The sequence below is a fragment of the Neophocaena asiaeorientalis genome, unplaced genomic scaffold, assembly GCF_003031525.2.
Source record: "Neophocaena asiaeorientalis asiaeorientalis breed wild unplaced genomic scaffold, Neophocaena_asiaeorientalis_V1.1 scaffold70, whole genome shotgun sequence".
NCBI classification, from domain to species: domain Eukaryota; kingdom Metazoa; phylum Chordata; class Mammalia; order Artiodactyla; family Phocoenidae; genus Neophocaena; species Neophocaena asiaeorientalis.
In genome coordinates this window covers 5,930,683-5,950,335 of record NW_020175410.1, presented here as the reverse complement: position 1 = coordinate 5,950,335, position 19,653 = coordinate 5,930,683, and the positions used below count along the sequence as shown (strand labels likewise).

At 37.1% G+C, this 19,653-nt stretch overlaps 1 protein-coding gene across 1 annotated transcript; it reads right to left on the bottom strand.

Moving 5' to 3' along the window:
- Window positions 1-10,474: 10,474 nt before the first annotated feature.
- COXFA4 (cytochrome c oxidase associated subunit FA4) lies at window positions 10,475-17,468 on the bottom strand. The gene is made up of 4 exons (XM_024767159.1): window positions 17,302-17,468; window positions 15,836-15,924; window positions 15,075-15,135; window positions 10,475-10,692 (listed from the first exon to the last, which is right to left on the bottom strand). The coding sequence occupies exons 1-4, from the start codon at window positions 17,341-17,343 to the stop codon at window positions 10,636-10,638; spliced, it is 249 nt and encodes an 82-aa protein (XP_024622927.1). The 5' UTR covers window positions 17,344-17,468; the 3' UTR covers window positions 10,475-10,635.
- Between the last annotated feature and the right edge of the window lie 2,185 nt (window positions 17,469-19,653).

Sequence of the window (19,653 nt, the reverse complement as noted above, 5' to 3'; positions counted from 1 at the left end):
GAAAACTTCCTGCCAAGGAATACAGGTTGGACTTCACTAAATTCTATTGTGTTAAGCCATGAACATTTGGGGTATTATGGACTGAATGTTTATGTTCCCCCAAAATGTATATGTTGAAGCTCTGAACTCCAGTGGCAATTTGTGTTCTGTGTAACCATAACTTACTTAACTTCACTACTCCAGTTTCTTCATCTGTTAACATCGGAATAAAAATACCCAAAGGCAATGAAAAGAGCAAGCTACAGTTAAGGCAAATTTAAGCCATTCCCACCAGGTTGTGGACTTGTAATGCCAGATCATTTTGTCAGTGGCGTCAAGACTCAAAATTATTGGCACCCTCTGATAAGCATAGCTGAAAATAAAGAGAAGTCTTGCCACAGACGAGGCACGATGCAAAGAGAATGGACTTTAGAGCTATGTAGATCTAGATTCGAATGCCTGCTCTTATAAGGTAGTAGTGTGACTTTGAATCACTTATTCAACCAGCCTCCCTGAACTTTATTTTTTTCTATATGGAAATGAGTATAATAATGCCAGCCCAATTGGACTGATGTGAGAGTAAAAAGTGAGATAACCCATGTAAACAGCCTTGCACATTTAAGCAAGAGCTCCCTTCTCTCCCCTCCCTATCCATTACAGAAAGCAAGAGAAAAATTAATCCTCCTAATTCCTTAAGCTTTACTTTTTATCCCTAGCAATCTGATTATTCAATGTTTCTCCATGTTCTTTGCTTTCTAAGCATTTCTTTCCTAACACAGCATTATATTAGGTTTGTGCTTTTAAGAAGCAGTATATATTAGCTAAAATGTCTTTCTGTTTTCTTTCCAGCGAACTAATTCTCACTGCAATCTAAAATATAAATAGCACTGTATTTCTTGCAATTGTTGTGATCTGTGATCATGTTTACAAATTGATATGCCAGCAAATATCAAACTCATTTTCTTCTCCTGGCAACATTTAGCTGAACTCAAAAATTATACTTATTTGAAAATCAAGTTCAAAACTAGAATTAAAATTATATTTTGTACCAATATTGACCAGTAATATGATCTATTTTATTTCCTTGTTTATGCACCTAAAAATTAATAATAGGCATCTAGTGCTTATTTCTCCATGGAGTAATTTATTCTCACTATCCATTAGGTCCTTTGTTTCATTTGCCTGCTGTAAGGAAACTAAAAGAAATGGGCATTTCATGTTCATAGTCATTTTGCTTCAATATGGAAAACAAATCTATAAATTTATTCATGATTGTTAGGCACTGTGGGATTCTAGTAAAATAGAGGGGGAGTATCACCATATTATAATGATAAACTAAAAATGCCTCTACACATTATTTTTCTAGAGTAATTCAAATTAGTAGCTTCCATCTAGAAACATCATATAAGGTGTCTACATGGTAAACTGTCAGTAATTAGGGCTTTTCAATAGCTATTTTATTGTTGTTTCATATATGAAAGCTTGCGTGTTTATAAAAAACATTTTACTGCATTTTATTTTCATTTTAATAACCTATAAACACTTGAGTTTTCACTTCTAAACATTCATTCAAAATTCAGCTATCTACAAATTAAGTTACACTATCACTCAGAAAATGTCTATAAATCAAAAGCCTCTGCAATCACATTATGTTCTATATATTCAATCAACAAATACTTGCAAGTCTATTAAGTGCAGACACTGTCAGGCCCTGGAGATACAATGATAAGCAAAACACAGACACTGTTCTCATGGATACAAAGAAAACCTCAGTGCAGCACTCAAGATGTGTGGAATGCGGAAGCAGATTAACTCATCAAGTTTTTGTAGCCGTCATAAATATAAAGTCCATGGCCATGTGTTATGAGAGGTGCAAAGGGGAAAAGAATTGCAGATTGGCTGAAAGTCACTGTCTGGAATTTTTTAACCTTCCTTTCTTTTCTTCTCTTCATTTTAATTAAGATTTTATTTTTTTAAGAGCAGATTTAGGTTCAAAGAAAAACTGAGGGGAAGATGCAGAGATTTCCCATATAGCCCCTGCCCCCAAACATGCATAAACCCACACGCCTGTTATCAACATCCCCCACCAAAATGGTACATCTGTTACAGTTGATGAACCTAAACTGACACATCACAATCATCCAAATTCCATAGTTTACATTATGGCTCATGCTTGGTATTCATTCTGTGGGTGTGGACAAATGTGTAATGACATGTATCCATCGTTATGGTACCAAGCAGAGTATTTTCAGTACCTTAAAAATCCTCTGTATTCCACTTCCTTATCCCTTCCCCACCCCCTACCCTAATCCCTGGGAACTACTGAACTTTTTACTGTCTCCATAGCTTTGCCTTTTCCAGAGTGTCATATAGTTGGACTCATACAGTATGGAGTATTTTAGATTGGCTTCTTTCACTTAGTAATATGTATTTAAGATTCCTCCGTGTCTTTTCATGGCTTGATAGCTCATATCTTTTTAGTGCTGAATAATATTCAGTTGTTGGATGTACCACACTTTATTTATCCATTCACCTACTGAAGGGCATCTTGGTTTCTTCCAAGTTTTGACAATTAATAATACAGCTGCTATAAATATCCATGTACAGTTTTTCTGTGGGCACAAATTTACAATTCTTCTGGGTAAATATTAAGGAGAGAAGTTACTGGCTCCTATAGTAACAGTATGTTTAGGTATATAAGAACCTCATGAAGCTGTTTCCCAAAGTGGCTGTACCATTTTTTATGGATTCTCTATTCTATTTCATTAATCTATTTGTCTATTCTTTTCCAGTAACACACTTGATTACTGTGGTTTTCTATCAATAGTAAGCCTTGAGGCTGGGTACTGTCAGTTTTCCAACCTTGTTCTTCTCCTTCGACATTGCGCTGACTATTCTGACTCTTTTGCGTCTCCATGAAAACTTTAGAGTCAGTTTGTTCATATCCACAAAATAACCAAGATTTTGATTGTGACTGCATTGAATCCATAGCATATAATGAAATACATTACATTGTTATTATTATTTTGAACAAACTGTTATCTATTAGATAAATTATGAAGAAAAATTAAAATTTTTATTTTACCTTCACTTATTCCTTCTTCCACATTCTCCCTTTCCTTTAAGTAAATCTGAGTTTCTGACCTACATTATTTCCCTTATCTTAAAGAACTTCTTTTTAACATTTCTTGCAAGGCAGATCTACTGGCAACAAATTCCATCAATTTTTGTTTGAGAAAGTCATTATAACTCCTTTGCTTTTGAATGATAATTTTGCAGGGCACAGAATTCTAGGGTGGTACATTTTTTTTTCTCAAAACATTAAAAATATTTCACTCCACTCTCTTCTTGCTTGTGTGGTTTCCAAGGGGAAGACAAATGTAATTCTTACCTCTGTTCCTCTATAAGTAATTGTTTTTTCTCTGGCTTCTTTAAGGATTTTTTTATCTTTTAACTTTCTGTAGTTTGAAAATGATATGCCTAGAGGTAGTTTTTTGTTTGTTTGTTTTTGCGGTATGCAGGCCTCTCACCTCTGTGGCCTCTCCCGTTGCGGACGCGCAGGCTCAGCGGCCATAGCTCACGGGCCCAGCCGCTCCGCGGCACGTGGGATCTTCTTGGACCGGGGCACGAACCCGTGTCCCCTGCATCGGCAGGTGGACTCTCAACCACTGCGCCACCAGGGAAGCCCGCCTAGGGGTAGTTTTTTGGCATTTATCTGCTCAGTGTCCTCAAGCTTTTGAATCTGTGAACTAGTTTATGACATTAATTTTGGAAAATTCTCAGTCATTACTATTCAAGTATTTCTTCTGCTCCTTTCTATCTTCTCCTATTTCCATCAGATGTATGTGTGTAGCTGTCCCACAGTCCTTGGATATTCTGTTGTTTTTTTCAGTCTTCGTTCTTTTTGCTTTCCAGTTTCCAATGATTCTACTGACATATCCTCTAGCTCAGAGATTTTTTTCCTCAGCTCTGTCCAGTCTACATAGAGCCCATCAAAGGCATTCTTCATTTCTGTTATGGTGTTTTTGATCTCTTGAATTTCTTTTTGGTTCTTTGGCTGGACAGTGACTAAGACCAAGTTCTACATGATTCAAACCCCATTCTCTTTTTTCTACATGATCCTGATTTTTGACTTAGTTTCTAGTGAACAATTTAAAAGAAACACTGTATAAAAGAGCAGCAGTTTTCATATTTGTGTAAAAACCTAAAACTATGTTGAGGACTTAATGTTGTTCAACTAAATGGGACATCATTTGTACTGTAGTCCCCCTCAGGAGTTGTTCAACATGATGACCTCATCTCATTTTCTTTCCCCTCCCTAGTTGCTTCCCACTTCCTACCTTCCAGCTGCCTTAGGTCCTAAGAGGAAAAAACAACAACAAAACACAAGAAAAGTAAATACTAGGGAATAGCTTAATGATAGTACAAGGTTTTCAATTAGTCATTTTTTGTTGCATTTATTATTCTACTATGAAATATAAGGAGAAAATGAACAAAACTTTTCTTATTTGAGTCTACTCAGTGATGTGCTGAAGTCAGTTCATATCAGCTCTCAAGAGCTAATTCTTTTCATCTTTTTCCAACCTTTGATCAATAAAAACAAGATAGTACCTTAAACTCTGCCGCAGTGGATGTATTAGTTTTCCCATTGCTGCTATAACAAATCACCGTGAATTTAGTGGTTTAAAACAACACAAATTTCTATCTTACAGTTATATAGAAGTCTGTCACAGGTCTCATTGGGCTGAATTCCTTTCTGGAACCTCTAATAGAATCCACATCTATAGATTTTCCAGCTTCTAGAGGCTTCCCACATTCCTTGGCTCATGGCCTCCTTTCTCCATCTTTAAAGCCAGTAACAGTGCATTTCTTTGGCCATTCTTTTATAGTCATACCTCCCTTTGACTTTCCTCTTCAGGCTCCCTCTTCCACTTTTAAGAATTCTGCTGATTACACTGGACCCTGAATAATCCAGGATAATGTCCCTATTTTAAGGTCAGTTGATTAGCAACATTAATTTCATGTGCAACCTTCTTTCTCCTTTGAATATATAACTGAATATATTCTCAGGTTCCAGGGATTAGGAGGTAGACTACTGTAGGGGAAGGCATTAAACTGCCAATCACAGAAACTGGCAAATGCTTAAAATCAGGACTCTTCCCCCTGGAGAGCCGGTTGTTGAACATTTACCTGCATACGACAGCTAGAAGTAATCATGAGGGAATATGAGGCAAGCCCCTTGTAAAAATTATAAGATTTAATTTAACAATTTAGCAATTTAACAGGATTCTTCTAACAAAATTGCTTTGTAATTTAAGATGTTGAAATATACTATATAACAAGGAAGGATAAATTACTCTTTGACCAGTCTAAACAAATTAAATTTGCAAAGTATCTTCATTTAGTATGGATTAATATGGAGTCTGAAAATCTTGTGAAGTATTAACTCTTTTCTTAGAAAAGATTTGGTTAGAAACAAACAGAAAAGTTTATTATAGAGCATACAAGCTGTTGCCTTTTAAGATTAAAAAACAATAGCTGCGAAAGAGACCTGAGATAAATTTCTCCAGATGTTATTTATCATTCAAATAGCATCAAAAAATTCTTTCAATATCAGGCATGGATTAACTCAGCATCATTTTCAACCAAGGAGAGATGACCTACATATAAAGATTTTAATTCACTGAGTCATAATGCAAATCAGAGAGGGTGGAACATTATTATGGCATGCTATGTGGGCAGGCATTGCTTGAGCAAACCTAGGGAGAAACATAAATCACACTTCTTAGACTTACAGCTCTGGTATAAAAGGGGGTCACCTTGTCTACATGTTGAAATCAATAATATTTGCAATAAAGAGTTATTTGATCAGATTATTGGTAGTTGGATAAGCTTTTACTAAACAGTCCTTTTCTTTCCTTTAAGTTTTATATAATATGGCTTTTAGAAATCTCCCATTAAAGTTTCTGATGGAAGGAGAGAAAGAAATGAATTCCAGGCTTTATAAATATAATAGCTAATATTTAAGTAATACTTACTCTGGCAGGAGATACATTAAGCCTCTTACATATATTATCTTATTTAATTCTAAAGACAACCTTATGAGACAGGTCTAGAGGGTTCAGGGAATGAACTTTTAGTCAAATGTCTGGATTCAAAGCCTGGCTCCACTACTTCCTAGTTGTTTGACCTTGGGCATATTTTTATGCCTTGGTTTCCTCATTTGTCTAAAAAAGTGGCGGGGGGGTGGTGGTCCAGTAATAAGTGTGCCTTACAATGTTGTAATTAGTAGTAAATGAAGTAATACATATCATGCCTGGCTCAATAATGTTATCCATTATAGTTAGTTTCATCCTGATATGAGGTGCCTTCTTATAACCCTTTCTCTTGTCTTTTTTCTTTACCTTCTACCTAACCAAGAAAGGTGGAGATTTCCTCCAAAGATGAATTCTACCAACCACCTTAGAGGAAAGGAACAAACTGCTACAGTGGGAAATACCAAAGAGTAATAAATGTATATATAATTTCTATGTACACTTTTACTGGACTTGAAATTTAAATTTCAAATTTAGAGGTTCTGTTTTTCTATGCAGCAACTGCTCTTTGTTAAGATAACAAGGTTCCTGCATGCCATATTTAAGCATTTTTGAATAAGGGATTACAAAGTAGCATTCTAACATATCCTCTTATACCACTAAAAGCCTTGGATATATAAAAATGTTTCCTGTGAATTATTTTAATTACACTGAGCCTGCACTGCTTTTACAATTGGAAACAAAAGAAAAAATGCGAAAAAAGAAAATGGATATTTTTTGGCAATGGTGACTCACGTGTTAATAAAAGGAGGACATATCTGGTTTTATTTGTGCTTGTACCTGATTTTTCCTTCATTCAGATTCATCCTGACTGAAATGTTGTGAAATAAGAGAACAGGCTTCAAATACCCGGATAGATGTTGTTTTAGTACCAACATAATGCTCTAGTTGGAAATTTAAAAGACCTATTGAAAAATTATCCACTGGGGGGGTGGTGAAGTAAAGCTCAGAGCCCTTTTGCTAAAGGCGTTCCATAATCTCCAATTCTGATTCTCTGCCTCCATCAAGCCACTCGTAACCACTTATGATTAGCCACTCTAGACACTCGAACTCGTCTTTTATAAGGATCTCTTGAACACCAACTATGTACCTGGTCCCATTCTAGGTGTTGAGGATACATCAAACAAAACAAACAAAACGGCAAAAATTCTTGTCATCATAGAGCTTACATTTTAGTGGAGGGAGATATATAAAACAAAATAAGCTAATTATGTAACATATTAGACAGTAATAAGTACTGAGATGAAAACAAAGAAGGGAAAGGAGATAAAAAGTGATGAGGATGCAGTAGGTGTGAAATTTTGGACAGGGAAAGCCTCATTAAAAAGGCACTGGAGCAAAGACAAGAAAAAAGTGAGAGCAAGCCATGCCAATATTTGGGGAAGAGAATCCCAAGCCAGGAAAGAGCAAATGCAAAGCCCTGAGGCATGTAGAGGATCTAGGATATCCACTTGCTGGTGTGGGAGCAAAACGGAAAACAGTCAAAAGTCAGAACGTTTTCTTTTTTTAAAGTATCTAGCTTTTTATTTGAGTAAAATAGGGAAATGTTGGGGGGTTTGAACAAAGGAATAAAGATCACTTTGAGTTTTGTATTAAAGATCAGTTTGACTGCTGTGCTGAGAACAGACTGTAGACAGGGAGACCAGCTGAGAGGTTATTTTAATATTCCAAGTTAGATGACAATGGCTTAGGACCAAGGTGACAGTAGGGGAATTGTGTGTTGAAAATAGTGAGATTCTGGGCATTATTCTTAAAGTAGAGCAAACGTAATCAATATATGGATATGGGGTGTTAAAGAGTTAATGAAGACTCCGAGGATTTCGGCCTGAACTACAGGAAGGATGGTGTGCCTATAAACTGACATAATTGAAAACAGCAGGAATGAAGATTGTGGATATGGGAACTGAGAAGTTCACAAGTTCAAATTGGACACGTTAATCTGAAAAATTACTTTGGACAGCCAAAGCATAGTATTTGAAGACATGAGACTGGATAAAGAGTTCAAATAATGAAAAGGTCCAAAGTGTTTTTCCTTTGGGGCACTCCAACACTAAGTGAAGGTGTATCACCAAGAGACTGAGTAGAAAAGCCAACGATGTAAAAAAGAAAACACAGACAGCATGCTGTTCTAGAGAGTGAAGGAAGAAAATACATCAAGGAGCTGGGTCAACTGTTACTATTAGGTCAAAGTGAGCAATGATAATTACCTTTTGAATTTAGAAACATAGAGGTCATTGATGTCCTAAACAGAAGCATTTTTAGTTGAGCAGAAAGGGTAAAACCTGATCAGGGTGGGTTAATAAACTTGAAAGCAGCAAAAGTCAGTATAATTTTTGCTTGGCTCTTGTTTCACGTACCTACTGGGAAGCATTTGTCAATTCCCAAAAATGCAATTTTTCAAATATACATAAATGTTACCCAAGGCAAGATCTGTATTTAAATGTAGCTCTGCCTAGTGACCTCATTAAGCTGAGGAACTGACAAAGCAGTCTGCTGTGTATTTAAATAAGCAGCACAGTAAAAGCATAATTTTAAACAAATTCATTTAAGGAAAAAAAAAAAGAGCACGTTATCTTTCCTGGCAGCATTGATATTTGATGCAGTCCTAAGTGACAGTCAACTTCCACTGCCATTGCAGCTTCCTGAATAGCAGTAATTGGATGTAATAGTTTCTTCAAGACATATTGTATCTCATGCCAAATTTTACATTGTTTTATGTGGGAAAGTCCAGGAATACTGAACACAAAGAGTTTACTTAAAGTTTAAGAATCTTAAAAGATCCATACAATTGTCTTCAATAGTAGAAAATGCTATTACTAATTTCTTAATGCATTTATTCAAGACTGCTTAATCAAATGTTTGTCTTTCAATTACTTAGCTATTTGTAACTAATGGGTAGTTTTTTTACACATTTTTGAACTTTGAGGTGATCTGTGCCAAAGCATCCAGTGGTTCCCAACATGGGTGGAAATGAGACAATTTTGCCCACTAGGAAACATCTGGCAATGTCTACATGCATTTTTGGTTTTCACAACCTGGAGAGGGGAAGAGTGCCACTGGCATATAATGGCAGAGGACAAGGATGCTGCTAACTATGCTAAAATAAAAATGCACAGGACAGGCCACTACAACAAATGGTCTGACTCAGAAAGTCAGCAGTGGCGAGGCTGAGAAACTCTGCTCTGGAGATTGAAATTACCCAAGACACAGGAGCTTAAAAGTATGGACAGTCAAGTAACTGAAATGCACTCTACATTCATTTCAAGACTACCTGGGTTCAAATACAGTTGGCCCTCCACATCCATGGGTTCTGCATTCATGGATACAGACGGCCGACTACACTATGCCATTTTATATAAGGAACTTGAGCCATCTGTGGATTTTGGTGTCTGCAGGGGCAGGAGGGGGGTGGGTGGCCTGGAACAAATCCCCCATATACCAAGGGACGACTATATCCACATCTGACTAAGAGAATGAACTTGAATAATTTAATCCCAAGTCTTGGTTTCCTTACTGTTTCTGAAAAAAATTTAAGTATCTGATATAATCCATATACCATTTAATTCAGTTCCTGACATGTAAAATGTGCTATTACTTTGTAAACACAAAGATTTATTATACCTACATATTAAAATCCAAAATTGTCTCACTAAATTCCTCAAGTTTCTATGATGTCATGATTTACATATACCTATGTGGAAACTTGATATATGACATGGTTAATTCTTGATTAGCCACCACTGAACCATTGAAATGTTCTGCTCATCTGATCATTTGAGATCCAGCTAAAAGGTCAGAGCTATGTAACAGGTAACATCAATATACACCCAAACATTTTCTCTTACCAAATTCCAATTCCACAGCCCATTCTTAAAAAGTTAACTCTCACTCAAAATTGCTACTAACATACTTTCTAGCCTTTAAAAACCTGCCAAGGCTCAGCAGAAGTTCTCAAGAGCTCTTCCTGGCCACTAGTTCCATGGTTAGTAGTGATGGACTCAGATCCAACTACAATCCCCAGCCAGACCACGGCGACTAACAACCTTAAAAATCTTCAGCAAAGAGAATGCCATGGTAAAAACCGGCATTAACAACTGCACATACTTCGACATCAGCCAGTAACAGAAATCTAGAGGTTTTCATTTTGCCCATGCCAAAGAGGCTTGAGTAATCTTGCCAATCTACATTTGATTTCCAGTTCTAGTTCTTAAATATGCCCTAGTGTTACCAATGGCCTACACACAAAATAAAAGTGTTTTATTATAGCAGCTTAAAGTCTTATTTTCAAATTACACGAATACACAGAAATTCAAGAAACTCCTTAAATTCTAATAGTTTATTTCCTATAACCTAAGTTATAAAATTCAGAGTAGAGTTTCAGCATTAAATAGTGACACACATCAAGTTTCAAACTATTTATTAATCAGTGTAAACCCCATCACAATACACCAACATGATTTTGTGCATTTAGAGGGGAAATATTTCCTGGTTAAGTGGAAAATTGTGCGGATGGCTTCTGGAAGACCTTCATTCTAAGCAGCTTTATAGTGAAACATTTCATTTAGAAGTCTGGACCTTCTTTCTTCAGTTTGCTGTAATCTACATTCACTGAGTAGAACTTGGAAAAGAAAAAAGATATTTTAGATAATCAATCAAATACACAAAGATGGTATAGAAGTTTAAGATTATTTTTATTCAGCTTTCTATAGTAACAATTACAGACATTAATTTTGTATTAGGAATATTTAACAATATAAAAGTCATTCAAACAAAGACATTAAAATTCCAGTTCTTTAATAATGGTTTTGGTAAGGTAAAAACATTCAATCTTCCTCAGAAAAGCAGTGGTAGTATAATCTGGTAGAACCTATAAAAAAATTCTTCTATTTCAAGGTGAATAACTATGAATTTCTTCTGATATATACTTCCAATTCTTATGTTTTTACTTCCATCTCCACTACGTACACAGGTCACTCTCCAACAGAATAGAGAAATACCAGTTATCATCCCTATTTGGTTAGGAAAGGGCTATAATTTAGATGGGAAAGATTTATAGCAATAAAGATTGGCTAGTAATATAAAGTAATACTTTGTTGTGTGCTTGTATCCATAATTTTTAGATACAAATTGGCCTGCTTTGATGGCTTTTCTGTCCATTTTCTCTCTCTCACTTAGACAGTTCCTTAATTTCCTAACCCAGAATGCATCAAAATCAAATTCACACCTGACCACCTTTGGTACAAAAGCTTTTAAACAGTACAGTATTTCTGCTTTTAAATAATACTGTATTTTGCAAACTTTGTAATTTCCATAAATTTCCTTATATTCAACTTAAATTAATTTTAGAAATATATCTTACTATCATTACTTAAAAAAACTGCCTCTAACTCTCAGCAACTTTAAAAAAAATGATTTATACTTGATACTGCTCTAGAATTCCTACTGAGGAAACATTAGGATTTATACATAAGCTAGGATTTATGCATAAGCTATAATCTTGAGTTTACTCATTCTTGTGCCAAAGAAAACTGAAATGTGCTGTAATTACTTGGAGACTACATTATTTAACTCCAAAAGAACCAAAACTGCAGAATTATCATCATTTTCTTCAGTTTTTAAGGAAGAAGCTCATAAATCTGTGTCCATTATTTCTTCAAACACACCCTAACTTCTTTATCTCTAATTTTAAAAATCTTATTTTATTTGACTTTAAAAAAAAGAAAAATTCCCAGGTTGTGAAGCTTATCCTTGAGATACGTACACAGACTTTTATAAAGTTTATAAACATAAAAGTATGAATCAGTCATAAAGCAGTATTTTTTGTTCTGACAGTGTTCTCCTATGAAGCAACTGAACTAGACAATGAGACTTAAAAAGAAACTAACTGTATCATCTCTAACATATTAACAAAATATTAAAGGGAATATTTATAAAAGGAACTGCAGGTTATATTTTAAGAAATAAAAATTTGTTGGGCTCTTCTAATAGATCCCAGGCACTGTAGGCAGAATGCTTTACGTTTATCTTAATTATCACAACCTTACTCATTCTTACTTTATAAAAGAAGACACTGAAGATCAAGTTATATGACTTGCCAGAAGCAGGATCAAGCCCCTACATCCAAGCAGAGTCGAAAGGTCACAGAACCTTTGCTAATTTTCTCAACACTAAGCAGGTTTCTGATGTATTTGCTTTTATTCGGTTCCATGTGCCAGTATCAAAATACTCCGTTGAAGTAATTTTCAAATCTGATTTATTTTTCAGCTTCCATGTCCACATTCCTTTTCTCAATTTAATGGTGGATACCTTTAAGTTTTTTGTAACAATAGCTGGGAAGGCACAACATATTCTGATCTTGGCTTTGGGGCATTTTATTCAGATGATAAGTGTTGCTAGGTCTTTAATGCTTAAATCCTATTTTAGTCACCTCTCTTGTTTGTATTAGTTAGCTTCTGCTAGATTGTGAAGTAGCAAAAAATAACCACCAAATCTTAGCGGCTTATAAGAAAGGTCTATTTTTCATTCACATTATATGCCATTTATAAGCTGACTGCCCTGTGTTCTTTTCATTCTAATCCTGGGCTGAATGAGTAGCCCTTAACTGTCAATTTGGTCTCATGACAGATGGAAAAGAACAATGGGGGAACTACACACTGGCTCAGAAGTGGCAGATAGCACTTCCCCTCACTTGATTTGCCAGAGCAAGTCACATGGCCAAATCTGATGTTAATGGGTCAGAAAAACAATTATCTTAGGTGAGGGGAAGTGAATGATAGAGAAAGAATAACCTACTCTACTAGTCTTCTAGTCTAGAAGCAGTAGTAGGCATCATCCACTCCAGGCTCACAAGCTTCTGGACTTGGTTTCCTTTTATTTCTGCTTGCAAATGTCCCAATTCTTCTAAACTCATCTCTTGGCAAGTAGAGCCAGCAACAGTCCACAAACATCCTGTTTTCCAAAAATCTTTTCTATAACAAACTCTTTAGGCACATGGTCTTCTTTCCAAGTAATAGCAGGTGACACCTTATCAAATATTTTGCCATTACATGATTCATTTTTCCAGGCTCTAATACCAGTATCTTAGCTATTCACAGCCCAATCTATGCTGCACACATTAGTTTTTTGTTGCTGCAACATTCCATTTCCAGCTCACATGGCCTCATACTGGCAGGTATTTTCATGTTCCAGAACATGATAAAAATTAGCTTCATTATCATAATCACCTGAGGAGCTTTCTAAACTACATACGCAGAGACTCCAATATGCTCTTTGGTGGAAGGACTAAAGGCCTGTTTTTTCTGTTTTCTTTTCTTTTTTAAAGTTTATTGGATGTGGAATCATTTTCTCCAGAATGGACTAAAATTTATAGGAGAGAAAAAACAAGATGCCTGTGTATCATTTTTTGAGTCAAAATATGACACAGATTAGATGGTTCACTTCAGCTTCACCAGTGCATTTTTGTTTGTTTCTTGTAGCAAGATCAGTTTAGAGACTTGGAAGCCAAATTATAATCAGAAGGTTGAGTGGAAAGCTTGGAATCTGTAAAAGGTGACAGTTGTCTTAAAAGTTGTTGTCATCAGTAATGACAGGATCCATCTCCATCAAGGAGGTATATCTGCTAAGGGGTCCTGAACACTCCTCAGTCAAGACACCTCTTCTTGAGAGTGCTCAAAGAAACTGCTATTTTTTGATGAAGCAGCCTGGTATAATGGAAAATTCATGGCAAGTTATATACTGTAAATGGGTAAATTGTATGGTATGAGAATCACACTCTAATAAAGCTGTCCCCCACCCTTTTTGACATTGCAAGGATTTTTTCTTTGTATGCAAAAATTTTACAGGTAAGTAAAGCTGTGTTTGGGGAATCAATGGTCTCAGATTTTCAACTACATGGATGGACCTTAAGGGCATTATGCTAAGTGAGATAAGTAAGACAGAGAAAGACAAATACTGTATGATATCGCTTATATGGAATCTAAAAAACCTGAACTTGTAAAAACAGAAAGTAGAATGGTAGCTACCAGGGGATGGGGGCGCGGTGGGGAAATTAGGGAGATGTTAAAGGTACAAACTTACCACTACTAGATCAACAAGTTCTGGAGATTTAATACACAATATAGTGATTATAGTCAACAATACTTTATTATAAACTTCAAAGTTGCTAAGGAACTATCTCTTAATTGTTCTCAACACAAAAAAGTGAATTATGTAACATGATAAAGGTGTTAGCTAACACTACTATAGTAATCATAGTGTAATGCATCAAACAACGAGTTGTACACCTCGAGCTTATACAACGTTGCAGGTCAATCATGTATCAATAAAACAAATTAAAAAAAGTAAATGGCCTCAGTCCATGAAGTCATTCTTTGGAAGAGTAGTTTCACAAACCAGTTTTCCAGAAAGATGTTAAAAAGTTTATCTAGAAGGTTTATGGTAAAATATAAGTTTCAACTGATTTTCATTTCTTCCTACTAATTCTCAGCTGAAATATGTCAACCATACCAAGAAGAAAGAACAGCCAACCAAACCAGCCACTAGATTAGTGCTACTCAAAGTGTGGTCCATGGACCAACAGCATCAACATCATCTGAAACCTTATTAGAAATGCAAATTCTCAGCCTCTGCAACAGATCAACTGAATCAGAATCTCTGGGGATGGAGCTGAAGAAGATGCCTATGTATACTGAGGTTTGAGAACCACTGCACTACACTACCCAAGAACAAAGAAAATATTAAACAAGAACTATACTCTTTTTTTTCTTAGTCGAATCAGTACAATTAAGACATTATCTTCATTTCACATACAGAGTCTAAAGCCTGTGAATAAAATCCTTAGAAAAAATATTAGAAAAATATGCCATTCTAATTTCACAGAACAATCTAGCAATTCTTCTAAGTTCATTGTAACAGAATCTTACTTGCAGATCCAATCTCAAAAAGAACCTACCCCATGACAAAGTTTATTAAAATACAATTTCCAGCAATTTTGTAGCTTACCTTGTACTGATCATTGGGACCCAGTTTGTTCCAGGGTTCTGGGTTATTCTTTTTGTCCCAACTAAAAGAAATAAAACATTATAACTGTTAGAGTAATAAAACACTATTTAAAACAGTCTTGTACTCAAGAAGCTAACATTTCAAATATATTAATCCCACTTCCTATCAGGTGAAGGACGGTGTTATTTTCATTATGGAGTTGAGAGATAGGATTCATAATAAGCAATCTCATGTAATCAATCAGAAAAAGGTATAACACAGAGCCTCTTGGGGCAGTTGTCCTTGTCCCTATCCCTGTCACAAAAAAACTTTACACTTGGCTTTTACTAGTGTTTTCTATTTCATCAATGAAGTGATATATAGAAAACTGCATAGAAAAATAACGAAACAACTTTTTCCATGCCTGTTCTTTTACAACTTCAGAAAGAAGCATTCCCTATTGTGGAACACAGGCAAAAAACACTTAAACGTATCAGCAACCCTGACTGTTCTATAAAAAGTTATTATTATCTTGATCCTCACGTTACAAAATACGTATAAGCAGTTCTACTCAACCAATGAGAAAATGAGACTCAGAGAAATTTAGATAATTTCATGAACCAGAAAAAGTAAATGACGACAGTAGAACCAGGATCTGAACTTACTGTATGACAACAAATTTCAGGTTCTTTCTACTACTGGATGCTGCCTCCCTAGAAAGGCTGCGGCTCCTGAATCAGTTTGATAAACCATCAAAGTTCTAAACATTTTCAAGCACTTACCTGACATCTGGATTGAACAACGCCAGGCGCAAAACATACAGTGCTGCTCCAGTACCTCCCGCTCCAATAAATATGAAGAGGGGGATCAACTGGAACCAAAAACAAAATAGAATCAAGAATCATCTTCAAATACCTACATACTGATAAAAATAAACGGAAAGACTACAGTAGTTTCTACACATTGATTTCCAAGTCTCAAGCCAGCTTTTAATTTTTTTAAAAACTTTAACAGCTTTATGGAGGTTTAATTTACATGCCATAAAATTCATTAATTTCAAGTATGAAACCACCAATGATTTGTAGTAAATTTATAAAGTTGTACAACCATCCCACGATATAATTTTAGAACATTCTCATCACCCCAAGAATCTCTCAGGGCCACTGCAGTCATTCCCCATCCCCCCACCCAGCCTCAGGCAACCACTAATCTGCATTTTATCTCTATAGTTTTACCTTCTCTTCAAACCTCTTTTTAATCTTGTCTTAAAATTTGAAAAAAGATAGACCTCATATTGAGATAAGATTTCTTATAACTACATTCAAAAGAAAGAAATGTAATTTCCAAACGATGTAAAGATAATTCTGGTTTAAATGTGAAAAAAGTTACATTCAAATTTTAAATTTTCCCAGAAAATATATCGCCTTCTTCACTTAATATTTATACATCCCATTAAATTTCCCAGTTTCTTTCAACTCAAGGCTTGCAAAACAAGCTCTTGGCAAATTACTTAAGCTTGCTTCGATACAGACGTTACGAAAAATAAAAATTCTGTTAAATAAAGAGTCTGAATGAGCAAACAGAAACACACCTATTATAAATACCAGTTTTACGCATAATCTCTGAAAACGTACTGCTACCAACGCTTAATGCGTCGTTAGGCAACTGGGTTTAAGATAAAAATTAAATACTGCGTAATTGATTTTTAGGGCCACAGCACGTTTATATGCAGGGAAAAATGTGAGATACAAAAGAACTCAACTGCGATTAAACTCCACACTACAAAAATCCTCCCAAATATCAAGACGTCCAGACAAACTGAGCATTCCAAGATCAGAGACCCTCATATTTGCCTCGAAGCCTCATGGTGCAATGCAGTGAATACGAGACTCTAAACAGCACAACAAATAGGGTGCCTGACCTTTCCTGGTCTTTAACCCACACAGCGCACAACTATCTCTCTTGGTCCGACCAACCTGCAAGAGGACGCGCCCACCCCACTGTTACAACATTTTATTTTCCTCGAGAGCGTCCCTCACCTTCCGTGCGCCAGGCCAAACCCCGCAATGCAAGGCCTGGAAGGTCAGAGCTCAAGGTCCTGGGGCAACCAGCAGAATAGGACAAAGTGAGACAGGGTTCAGCCCCGAGAAACGGTAAAAGGCTGCGAAGGAGAAAGCTCAGGGGAGGCAGCCGCAACCCGACACAAGATGCACAAGCGAAAACACTGGGAAAGGGTTTAAGAACTTACGCTAGGATGCTTCTTGGCCTGACCGATGATCTGGCGGATCATGGCTGCGACAGAAGGCTCGAGTCCAGACGGAGAGAACGACAAACTTGCACAGCCTTGGGCTGAACAGCCTTCGCGCCGAGGAAGGGCGGACGTCCAAAGTCAACCAGCACCTCCTACCTGAAGGACCCCTGCCTCGGAGGACGGCTTGCGACAGGAGGGCCCGGATAAAGCTGTCCTAAACAGTGCCTGCTTTGATCCAGCAGCTCTCGCGCCCGCCTAACCTGTCCAAACCAACAGCGTTCAACTGCAAAGTGAAACATTGTCATTCCTATGCTACTCGTACTTCTGATGGGTAATTTTTTGCGTCAAAAGTAGAATCCTTCGATTGACTACACAGGCACTTGCTCGGTAGGCCCCGTGTTTAAAGAGGGGGCGGACAGGCGGACGCACGGGCCTCGTGCTCTGCGAGCCGGGTCCTTTTGCTAGCCTCCAGAGAGCCGGGTAGGCGCGCCGAGACGCTGGGGACGCGAGTGCTGGTCGGGCGCCACCCGCTGTGACCGCCGCTGAGGGAGCTGCGAGGCGCCTTTGGCTGCTGAGCGCCGGGCGTCTGGAGGGCAGGTCGAGTCTCTAGCCGCCGAGGTCAGCGACTGCGGTTTAAAAATACTGCAGCTGCTTCCTGTCCTTGACTGTCGTTTAGGAACTAGTAAATGACTTAAAGATGGCAGTTGTCCTGTCACTGTGATCTGTAAACAGTTCCTGAGCCTCGCTTAAGTGTTCAACGCTGCAAAGACCTTTGCGACATTGCCAGTATTCTCTCCCCGGGCCTGAAATTGAATTCTAAAAATATGTTTTTATTGGTCGTGTCGCTACACATAATCTTTTCCTGTACCCCAGTACAGTTGTCATTTATCTGTTTGTTTTTGTTTTTTAACCCGAAAGTCTTCCCTGAGACGGGCTTTAGTGGACACTCTGAACCCCCTCCAACCCCATACGTAACTTAAAGCATCAATCAAATGATCACACAAGTAATTGGGCCTGGAGAGAATAGGAAAAGTCACCTCTGAAAAAGTAATGTTAGACCTGAAGGAGTAGACGTTAACCGAGTGAAAGGAAGGATGTAGATATACAGAAGAGAGGTAATAGGAGTGACGGTCTGAAACTAAAGAGACTTTTTGAGAAGCTGAAGGAGGTCTATACGTATGGTTGGAACTTGGAAAGTAAGGTGGGAATCAGATCTGCTGGACCAATGGTCATTTACACAGCATGGGTTTTATGCTGAGAGCATTAGGGAGTTAAGCAAAAGCAAGATGTTGTGGTTTTAAATGATTGCCTTGTCTATGAAGAATGAATTCGAGGAACATGAAAGGGGAGGGACTGGTTAAGGGGCCATTACAATAGTCCCTGTGAGATAATGGTAGCTTGGACTAATATAGGGGATGTGATGATGACGAAAAGATTCCAGAGATATTTAGGAGGTAGCACCAAGACTTGGTGATTGGTCAGACATAGGGGAGTGGGAAGATGGGGGAGTCCAGGATAGTTTCAGAGGTTCAGTTCTGGCTGTGTGGATTTTGATGCCTATTATTGAGATAAGAAACAATAGCGAATGATGGATATGTATTTATGTAAAACCCAAGTGGACTTCTGTAGGGCAGAAGAGACATATAAACTAGAAGAATACATTTAGGACTCCATTTATTTATTTATTTATTTAAGCCCACCACGCGTCTTGTGAGATCTTAGTTCCCCAACCAGGGATTGAACCCAGGCCCTCAGCAGTGAGAGTGTGGAGTCCTAACCACTGGACCACCAGGGAATTCCCTAGGACTCATTTTATTAATAGGAAATGAAGTCATGCGACTGAATGAGATTGTTTAGGGAGAGAAGGTTGAGTGACAAGAGAGACAAAGGACGTGGAGCTGGGGAATGCCAATATGCAATGCTTAGGAGAGGGAGATATGGCCAGCGAGGTAGGAAAAAAATAATAAGTGGTGATTATTAAGATGACATGTCATGAAGCTTATGAAGACTAGTGTCTTTTTCATTCATTCAGTAAATCTTTATTAGGCACCTACTCTGCATCTGGCACTGTTCTAACTAGGGAGATAGCAGTGAACGAAAAAATTGTTCCTCCCGAATGGAGTTTACATGCTGGTTAGGAAGACAAACCATAAACAAACAATTCAGATAATTTTAGAGAGTAACAAACCAATAAAATACAATAATGAGAGAGAAGGACATGGGGGAGTGGAGGAATGAAGTTTACTTTAGTGAGAGTAGACATGGAAGTTTCCTCTGAGAAGGTAATATTTGAGCTGAAACCTAAATGAAAAGAAGGAGGTAAACTGCTGAAGATCTGAGGGAGGAATA